Consider the following 10,591-nt stretch of genomic DNA (forward strand, 5'->3'; position numbering starts at 1 on the left):
AAAAAAAAAAAAAAAAGGCAAGGGAAACAAACAAACAAACAAACAAGATTGTTGTTATTATATTGTTGTTGTTGTTAAGTACCATCAAGTTGGTTCCAACCTATAGCAACCCTGTATAGGGTTTCCAAGGAGCAGCTGGTGAGCTTGAACAGCCTTTGCAGTTCAAACGGCTTTGCACTCTGGCGCATTAACCCACAGCGCCACACCAGGACTCCGTTGTTATTATTAAGTGCTATGAAGTCAGTTTCAACTCATAGTAATCCTGTACAGCATTTCCAAGGAGTGTCTTGTGAACTTGAACCACCAAACTTGCAATTCAAACTGACCTTGCAGTCTAGCTCAGTAACCTACAGCACTATGCCAAGTTTCCAGCCTAGGAAACTCTGTTTCATAAGGTTGCTGTGAGTGCAAGTTGGCTCACAGGCGCAGTGTAACAACAACTCTTCATATTGAGATTTACAATCCAGTTGTTATTGATTTGGGTGGGGGGAAGGAGTGTACAGAATAAATTGGCAAGATTTCTTTCTCTTGTTTTTTAATAGCAATTTTCAGCGGACTCAGCAACATTTAATGAATTCTTTCTTTGAATGTTAAAATCTGTAATTAGTGATTTCAAAGGAACCTTTCCTATGTGAGCTCAAGAGGAATACAATTGTTTGTTTTCAGGAAAGCTAGTGGGCACCTACTATATGTTAGATGCTTTACAAACATTATTTTATCTGAACTTTGAAATGACACAAGGACTGCATTGTTATTAAAGTCTGTAGTTGAGAAATACGACGCTCAGAAAGGACAAGCAATTAGCTCAAGGTTAAATAATGACTAGCAGAGCTGTGATTCAATACGCCATCTTTTCTGACTCCTAAACTGGCATCTAGCTCTTTCTTCAGAAAACATCATGATGACAGCATTCATTATAATTGAGGAGGCTGAGTAACAAGGGAGAGTACAACATTACACTATAATCAACTGGGCTGTTCTAGTAACCGAGAGGGATACTTCTACCTGAAACATTTGTGAAACGTGCCTATTTTTTGCTCTCAGTAACAGTAATAGGTAAGGTCAGTCATAACTTTTTTTTCACTGAAAGCCTGTCGATACCTTTGCATATTAATTTCTAACTCTGAAGACTAAATGCAAAGTCAGTATTATCTTTCCCATTTGACAGGCAAGATAGCTGAGGGTCAGAGAAGTCAAGTGAATTACCCAAGGTCAAATAGCAACTAGATAGTAGGACAAGTCCAATGTTTATTTAACTGACTCCAAACCTATGGTCACCCCACCCGACTGCACAGATCATTGATCTAGATAGCCAATGTTGTACTGTAGGCGTCAGGCATTTAAGGTTGTTAGCAGCCATTGAATTGGCCTCTGACTCCTGGAAACTCCATGAACAATGGAATAAAACATTGTCTGGACCTGCACCATCCCCATGATCAGTTGCTGACTGAACCATTACATTTTCACTGGCTGATTTTTTCAAACCACTAGATGTTTCTTCCTAGTCTATCTTATCTGGAAGTTCCATGGCAATATGTTCCACATCGTGGCAACATGCAAGCCTCCACTTACAGGTGAAAGGTGGCAGCACTTTTTCTTTCCAGCCTTTCGTGCTGACAGTCTCTCATTTCCTGCCTGATGACCTACCAGGAAGAACTAACCACTCTTTCATCCCTTGCCTTGGGAATTCCCTGCTACTTTTGGCCCTCTGTCAGCTCTACAGAGACTTCTGTCTTCTTCCTTCACTTGTCTCCAGCATGTCCATCCCCCAAAGCTAAATGCTGAATTTTGAATATGCAGCTGACGTTGCTTGTCACCTTCTTGCAGACACAGACTGTGTAAATTGCAAAATTGTTTCATAATCCTCACCAATTAAACTCTTGGCAGCCTCTTTTTAAAGACCCCATTGGAGTTTTGCATTGCTGCTCTCATTCTTTCTTGCACCTCTCTTCCCTGCCATCCACAAATAAGACCTATGGCCTTCAGTCAGCAAGTTCAAACTGAGAGACGTAACTTCAGCATGGCAAGGGATCATGGGATTCTTCTTTGAGTCTTTTCTTCCTGTATTTTTAGAAGCCATTCAACAAGGTTCTGAACTGCATGAAGAGCTGAGAGTAGGGAAAACATATTATTAAAACAATGATAAAAACTCAAAAGAGGGGAATGATGAAAAGCTGAATATTTATCTGGGGAAAATGGTGAACACAGAGTGTGTCTGATGGCCAGTTATAATTCATACAAGCACATCTATAAACCAAGGTGCCTTTCAGTTGAGCCCCAGCATTCTGGCAACACCGATGTATTCATCTTTTATCAGCACTATTCCTTGAAAACGCACACATACACATAGCATAACCAAGCACAAAACAAACAGTGCATCATCAGAAACCGAAAACAACTGTTTGTCATCCTAGTCTAGTGTATGGTCTATGGAATATACATTTTCTGGCGTCTCACTGAATTACTCAGATACCCATTACAATGTCAAAGAAATGCCAAGGAAGAAGCATAGGCCATAAATAAAAGAATAACTCAGGACGCCAATTTCTTTTTTTGTGTTTTCAGTTCTTCTCCACATTTAAACAAACACTCCTGGTAGGCAAATGGGAGTTATAGATTATAGTTTTCTATTTTAGCCTAAATCTCCCCCGTTCCAGCCCCATTTGGCACTCAATTTGTATGATCTTCCCTAAAATGCCACTGGCCAGACAAGGCAAGCTTGTTTTAGGCAAAAGCTCCAATTAAAATCAGCAGGGAGTTTGCTTGAATTAGGAATCTCAGCCTGGGCTCCCCACCCTGGGTAGTTCTGAAAAGGGAGACTTGTGCCTTTGAAAGCAACAATTGGTAACTCTGGGTGGTAGAGTCTCTGTCCTTCAAGTGATGAGGAGGTCCATGCTGTGTCACTGTCAGATGGCCAGAACATCCTGGCTGGGCAAAGACAGAGCCAGCAGGGGACCATGGAGGTATCTTTGTGGCCCAACCATGGCTTCTCTTGCAGTCTGGGTTTTAGACAGTACGGTATATACAGCAAAGTAGGACATGTACAGCAAAGTACTTGAAGAAACACCGACTTTGGATCCTGAAAACTTGTCCGTGCTCTATTTATTCCATGCTGTGTGACCTTGGAAGACTCAGAGTCTCTCTCTGGCCTTCAACACTGGGTTGGATGGGAGGATTAAAGGACAACTGCTGTGATTTTGTTGTTGTTGATGCCGTCTAGTTGGTTCCAGCTCATAGTGACCAGGTTTCCGAGGAGCAACTGGTGAGATTAAACCACCGACCTTGCAGTTCAAATCGTCTTTGCAGTCTAGCATTAACCCACAGTGCTACACTAGGATTTCTGTGATGTTGTTGTTGTTGTTAGGTGCCATCAAGTCGATACTGACTCATAGCGACCTTATGCACAGCAGAACAAAACACTGCCCGATTGTGGGCCAACTTCACTACTGTTGCCACGCTTGAGTCCATCAATGCTGCCCCTTGGCCAATCCATCTCGTTGGGAGTCTTCCTCTTTTTCTCTGACCCTCCGCTTTACCAAACATGATATCCTTCTCCAGCGACTGGTCCCTCCTGACAATATATCGAAAATATGAGAAACGAAGTTTGGCCATCTTGGCCTCCCAGGAGCTCTCTGGCTGCACTTCTTCCAAAACAGATCTATTGGTTCTTTTGGCAGCCCATGGCACTTTCAATATTCTCCTCCAACACCATAACTCAAAAGCATCAATTCTTCTATGGTCTTCCTTATTCACTGTCCAGCTTTTGCACGCATATGAGGTTATTGGAAATACTATGTGATGTTGTAAGTACTCAAAAAGGGTTGATCCTTAATCCAAGCAACTAAGCCTCAGTTTCCCAGGTCAAAACATTTCCAAAACTTCTTGAAGATTCTGTTTCTCTTGTCCAAACAAATTCATTTGGAACCTCTGTGCCAATCAGACTTCTGGATTTCCCATCTTCAAATGAGAATGATGCTTTTTCCCTCCACTCTTTCCTCATTCTTCCCTTTAGTCCTCTATCAGAAGGAACTGAAATCGCCTCCAACAGAAAGATGCTGATTTGAGTGTGCTGGAGTTCAGCTTTGGCTGCAAATAGAAGATGCTTGGCATCCTTAGGGACTAAGAAAAGCATTTTAGAACACGACTCTGCTTGCCTCGCAGTGGGGCTGTGTCAGCCCTTTATGAGACCCTCCCATCTAGCGCCAGCCTATTAATCCAGCTCCTCTGTTGCCAGGGTTGAGGCAGGCTGTCACCAGCTAGCCTGGGAAGTGGTATTTATAGATCGTAGTCCCTCCTACCCCTAGTCCCCAGCCTCTCCTGGTACACTTGTCTGTGAGCTCCAATTATCTGTGAATGGAGGAGAGGGAACCTGGCAGGTCCGGAGGAAGTGCGGAATGTGATAATAGGCCCTTCACACACTCAAACTTTCAGTATTTTTCCATTATTTCCATTTCTTTCTCTTCTGGTGACCTGCTTCCTTCTTCTTGCTCACCTTACATTATGGTACACAGCAAAAAGTTCACTGAGGCTGGAGGCAGAGAGTCTTGTATTTGCATGTGGAATAACTTCATGATCTCAGCCAATTAAGTCACTTCTCAAGGTCTCATGATCTTTATCTGGAACACTGGGATGGCTGTATACACTGCTCAGGGAGACAGTATGAAGAGCCTCCAGCACAATAAATGCCTAGGACACAGTGGGCACTCAATAATTTTAAATAACAAATTTCTTTGGCTGGATTAAGGCAGGGCTTTGAACCAGCTTGAACTGGTTCATTCAGTCATGGCTGATGAAATGAAATCTGAACAGATTCTTGAACTATGGGTGAAGTGAAATGATGACCGGAACAGGGGAAATGTCTGGGCTGAAGCACTGGAATACGATTTAGAAGAGGCATAGTGAGCCCTTTTTTGGGATCCTGATGTGGGAGAATGGATTATGGGCAGAACTGTGGAGAGCAACACATATTCAAAGCAGCATGGTTGGCTGCCATCTTTGAACAGGACACTGTTCTTTCCAACTTTGCATGTTGTGTTTTGTTTGCTATGCAATGTATATTCAGTTTGCTAAGAGGAAGATTTAGTTTCTAGCAAGGCATTGACCCATAATTCCTCCCATTCTGGTTCACCAACGTTGTATATATTTGGGTCCATTCTGGTTTCAATTTGTTGGCTGTAATGGAATAGAAATAACCAGTTGAAGCCCTAGATTAGGAGGCTGCCTGCAATTCAAACTTGCAGGGCTTCTGAATATCTGATTTCTACTCTAAAGTTGGAGATAGAGAAGATGTAGGGGATTGATCTGACTGAAGCGGATTCTCATTATTAGCAGTTGTTTGTGTTTAAAAAAAAAAAAAAAAAAAAAAGTAGAAATAGGCATACTTGTTTTTCTGGTTTTAATCCTCTCCTCCAAAGGAAATACGGAAAAGCGAAGGAAATTTCACTGAATTTGAGAGTAAGGACACCCTAGTCACATTGGCCCTACTCTCAGACTCATCCTGTGCCTCTTCAAAAAAGAAGGGAGATGATTGACTTGCCCCCAAATGGCCCATCCAATCCCTGCATGCTGTGTAAATGTGAGTTATGGCACATGAAGACTTGATGGAAATTCTCCATTTCTGTTCTGCTTCCTCTAAGGAGCCCTGGTGGCATAGTGGGTTATGGGTTGGGTAAGGTCAGCAGTTCAATTCCATCAGCTGGTTCTCAGCAGAAAGATGAGGCTCTCTGATCGTGTAAAGATTCACAGCTTCGGAAACCCTATACAGAATCGCTACAAGTCGGAATCCACTCAATGGCTCGCAACCAAAACCACCGTCTTGCTCACTCTCATTTCATTCAACCATATCCTCGTCAGTGTCTCCTTCTACATTGCCCTCTCTGCTCATCTAGGCCAGGTTCATGCACTCTCTTCCCCACCAAGTCTTTTTTTCCTCTCTAGTTACCCTTCTCCATGCTTTGTCTTCGTTCCTGGCCTCACACTCCCTGGTCCCCCACCCCTGCACACCACCCCCTTTCTGAGTCCTCTTGCTGTACATTAATGCCTTCATTGATACAGCCCACAACCTCATGATTATTCTGAGGTCAGGAGATGCAGGTGCCATGCCTCTTGCGAATGCTGCTCAGAGGGCCTCTGTCCCCAGTCCCTCCTGCTCGACAGGGCCAGAATCCTAATGTGTCACAAGCCCCGTTGCTTGTTACAGCATCACCAGAAACTTTTATCTTTTTATTTCCCCCACCAAAGATTCTGAGAGTTCAGCCACAATGAAGCATTGATCCAAGGAGAGGGGGCTGCGGCCCTCACAAAGAGTCCCAATTATGAGACACGAGAAAGGGGGTGCTCAACGGGGTTATAGAGTGCCTTGCAGATGGGAACAGAGGAACTGTAAATGGGGTACTGTCCTGTCACTTGGAGAGGGAGTGACAGGGGCAAGTGTGGGCCATTTGAAAGAGGTATTTTGAAATGAAGCTCTCATCAGATGGAGCCGTGTAATCAGAGACGTGTGGAGGGCCCCTGCTGCTCACAAAAATATCAGATGACTCATACCCAATATTCAGTCAATGTTCTGGTTGGGGAGGTAGGAGCCGCATAGCTCATTATTATTCCAGTTCCATTTACTGAAGGCTGGACCTGCTGCTGTTCTCCAGGCTGTAATAGGATTGGTTTCACGAAGCAGACTGGTGAGACCTGGACTTGTGTGGGTGGATGGTATCTAAAACCAATACTGCAGTCCCTGGGGGGAAGGAGAATGGTGTTTTCTCTTAATGAAAAATAAGATGAGAAATAATCATTTTTATTTGGTTATCATTCGGCAAACAATCATTTGTTCAGCAAACATTTAAAGAGCCAGACTCTGGGCTAGTTTGTTGTTCAGGGTAGGAGGACCTAGCTTTCTTGAGCCCCAAGTCTAGAAGTGAAGTGGACAAGGAAGCCAGACTTTTAATACAGTAATTTGGATGTTACGCGGAACTTTTATTGCCAGGCATGGTACTAGGTATTTAAAAAGCAGAACAGTTTCTAGGAGCAAGAGCACTAATTATTCCTCCATTTTCTCTCAGCTGATAAGCAACTCACTTAAAGAAAAGCATTCTGGGAAGCCATTTCAACAGTATCCATTTTCAAATAACCTGTATAACAAAATGTTTTCCCCAAAACTCAGAAAGATAGTGAAATCCCTGAGAGTGTCTCAATACCTTCAAAGGAAAAGCTTATTCTCTGAAAAGAATACATATTATTATTACCTCCTTAATAATTGCTCTACAGTAGGCTCTGTGCTAAGCTCGTTAAATGTATTATCTCACTGAATCCTCTCACCAGCTACATATGATGGGCTATATTCTCCTCATTTTAGATATGAATATTAAGGCTTAGAGAGTTAGAATGCTTTATTCCTAGCAACAGAACTAAGCTTTGAACTCAGTCTTTGCTTCATTGGGCTCTACCACCAGCCCCTAAGTTCCTGAGCTTAGTAACTGTGGCTCAGCAATAGAAATGATAGAATAGATGAGTTATTAATGTAAAAGAGCTTCTATGATCAAATTAGTGAAATGGGGATCACTGCCATCAGCATAACAAAGGCATATTCCAATCTTAAGAAATCTTTTCTTGATTCTTGCCTGATAGATGATGCATAGCTATTAAGCCAGCAGTCTTCTCTACCACTAGCTGTACAACTTTGAATTCATCACTTCACTTCTGGGTTTCAATGGCTACACCCATAAAATGGAGCTGACCGTCCCCTGATAGTAATAACAAGTGATAACATTGATTGAGAACTTTATACCTACTAAGTGTGAGGTTAAGTCTTCACATATAAAAAGTCATGTAATCCTCACAGTGGCCCTGTGTGGTAGAGACAATTCGAATATGGAGGAATCTACCCTGCATCATCATCTCTGCTTGTCTGTGAAAGAGCAAGGACTTAAGCAATCTTTGATTGACCTCAAGTCTCAAGCTATTTTCAGGGTGTTATTGTGAAGCTCAAGTGAATGTACCCTGTGCAGAGTGGAAAGTTCTAGACACGTGTAGGCATTTTTCACAGCACAAAAGACAGTCAAGTGGTGACTTGCACAGAAATGAGGAAATATGAGAGACCTTAGAGCTGACTGCCCTGCATATTTTTACCTAATCATCTGTTGCTTCTTATCTGGCTGGGGATCTGTCTTCATTGGAATGCTTCAGTGATGGGAATCTGGCCACAGGCTTGGGTATCACTTATAGTCTTGAGAGTTGGTTGGGAGACTGACTCAGAGATACATGTTATAATAAATATCCCATAGACCTGAGAGTTTGAAGATCTGGAAAAATGGGAGCAATCTCAGCTTTCTGACATATTTTGAAAAGCCACTGTGAGGATCATATAAGATAATCAGTATGGAAGCACTATGTGATCTCTAATGTATTATAATATATAACCTCTTTCTACTGATGTTCTACAACCTCATTGAAAGGACCTATGATGGAGGTTGAGACATCTGATGGGAATCAATTTCCACTGCCAGTTTTCTACACATTGTGGTCATCAGACAGGGGTATCTGAATTCAGACACCTTATTTTCCTGCATTAAACTTCTTTGGAGCTAATGTATAATGAAGGTGGAAGGACCTCAAAGAGCATTTACTACAACCCCCTTAACTTTACAGATGAGGATAAAGTCCAATGTCATCCAGCTTGTTTAAGGCATTACAGGGAAGTTCAGTGCACTTCTTATCATTTGAATGCAGTGTGTTTCTTTTTATAACACCCCACCCATTCTTTTCATTCCAATACCAATTTGCATTGTACTTTGGAAACCATAACCCACAGCTCCACTTACAATGGTTAACGTTCTCCATTTTCCCTCTATCCTCCAGGACAATTCAGCAGTGGCTTGCAAGAGTCCAGTCACTTCTCTACTGCAATGAGAATGGGTTTTGGGGAACCTTCCTGGAGAGCCAGAGGAGCTGTGTGTGCCACGGCAGCACTACACTATGCCAGCGTCCCATCCCTTGCATCATAGGAGGGAACAACAGCTGTGCCATGTGCAGTCTAGCCAACATCTCACTCTGTGGTTCCTGCAACAAGGGTTACAAGCTGTACCGTGGCCGCTGCGAACCACAGAATGTGGACTCTGAGCGTAGTGAGCAGTTCATCAGCTTTGAGACCGACTTGGACTTCCAGGACCTGGAGCTTAAGTACCTGTTGCAGAAGATGGACTCACGCCTCTATGTCCACACTACCTTCATCAGCAACGAAATCCGCCTTGACACCTTCTTTGATCCTCGGTGGCGCAAGCGCATGTCTCTCACTCTCAAGAGCAACAAGAACCGTATGGACTTCATCCACATGGTGATCGGCATGTCCATGCGAATCTGCCAGATGCGCAACAGCAGCCTGGACCCCATGTTCTTTGTCTATGTCAACCCCTTTAGCGGGAGTCACTCTGAGGGCTGGAACATGCCCTTTGGGGAATTTGGCTACCCTCGTTGGGAGAAGATTCGTCTCCAAAACAGCCAGTGCTACAACTGGACTCTCTTGCTGGGCAATCGGTGGAAAACCTTTTTCGAGACGGTCCATATCTACCTACGTAGTCGGACTCGGCTACCTACCTTACTGCGTAATGAGACTGGCCAGGGTCCGGTGGACCTGTCTGATCCCTCTAAGCGGCAGTTCTACATCAAGATCTCAGATGTGCAGGTGTTTGGTTATAGCCTGAGGTTCAATGCTGATCTCCTTCGTAGCGCTGTGCAACAGGTCAACCAGTCCTACACACAAGGTGGCCAGTTCTATTCCTCTTCTTCAGTGATGCTCCTCTTGTTGGATATTCGGGACCGAATTAATCGCCTGGCCCCTCCTGTTGCCCCAGGGAAACCCCAGCTGGACTTGTTCTCTTGTATGCTAAAACATCGTCTGAAACTGACCAACAGCGAGATCATCAGGGTGAACCACGCACTGGACCTCTACAACACCGAGATCCTCAAACAGTCGGACCAGATGACAGCCAAACTCTGTTAACCAAGACACTTTGCCATGGACTTTGACTTTTGGTGTACAAACACAACAGAACAAAACAAAACAAAACAAAAAACACAAAAATTTGTAAAATGTAATTAATATTCAAAGAAAAGAAGGAAAATCTTCATGTGTTGGAAACTAAAATGTTCTAGCAACTGTATAAAACCGTTGGGCATGTTTGTTATTTCTATACTCTGTCATGAAGAAGGGTCTCAGCCTTTTGTGGAGCTTTGAGGAAGTTGCTTCTTAGGCCTCAGGTGCTGTATGGAGGGGGGAGAAGGGAAAGAGCATATGCAATGAATTGTAAAGATCTCTGCTGTGCAGGTGCTAAGATTAAAAACTAAAAAGAAAGAGAGATATATGTAATGTACAACTGACACTGCCATTTTTCCTTGTGGGAGGAAATGGACATAGATAAAGAAGATATTTCTTCGGTTAAGATTTCTCCCCTCTGTATGCCTAATTCTTTGTGCTTCGTTTGATTCTCTTTCACACAAAGATAGCACATGAGGTCAGTGCTATCTTACTCATATGTTTCCTTTCATTCTGAATAAACTCAAGTGAATTAAAACCAGGCAATAGGTAGGATGGATAGGGGCT

The 10,591-nt window shown here is 43.1% G+C and overlaps 1 protein-coding gene across 1 annotated transcript in view; it reads left to right on the forward strand.

Moving 5' to 3' along the window:
- BRINP1 (bone morphogenetic protein/retinoic acid inducible neural-specific 1) overlaps nucleotides 1-10,156 on the forward strand; it is a 290,590-nt gene extending 280,434 nt beyond the window's left edge. The window contains exon 8 of the mRNA XM_006865677.1: nucleotides 8,851-10,156. Coding sequence (XP_006865739.1) covers nucleotides 8,851-9,991 — 1,141 coding nt within the window. The 3' untranslated portion in view covers nucleotides 9,992-10,156. The remainder of the gene's footprint in view (nucleotides 1-8,850) is intronic.
- Nucleotides 10,157-10,591: the final 435 nt, after the last annotated feature.

The sequence above is a fragment of the Chrysochloris asiatica genome, unplaced genomic scaffold (genome assembly GCF_000296735.1).
Source record: "Chrysochloris asiatica unplaced genomic scaffold, ChrAsi1.0 scaffold00081, whole genome shotgun sequence".
NCBI classification, from domain to species: domain Eukaryota; kingdom Metazoa; phylum Chordata; class Mammalia; order Afrosoricida; family Chrysochloridae; genus Chrysochloris; species Chrysochloris asiatica.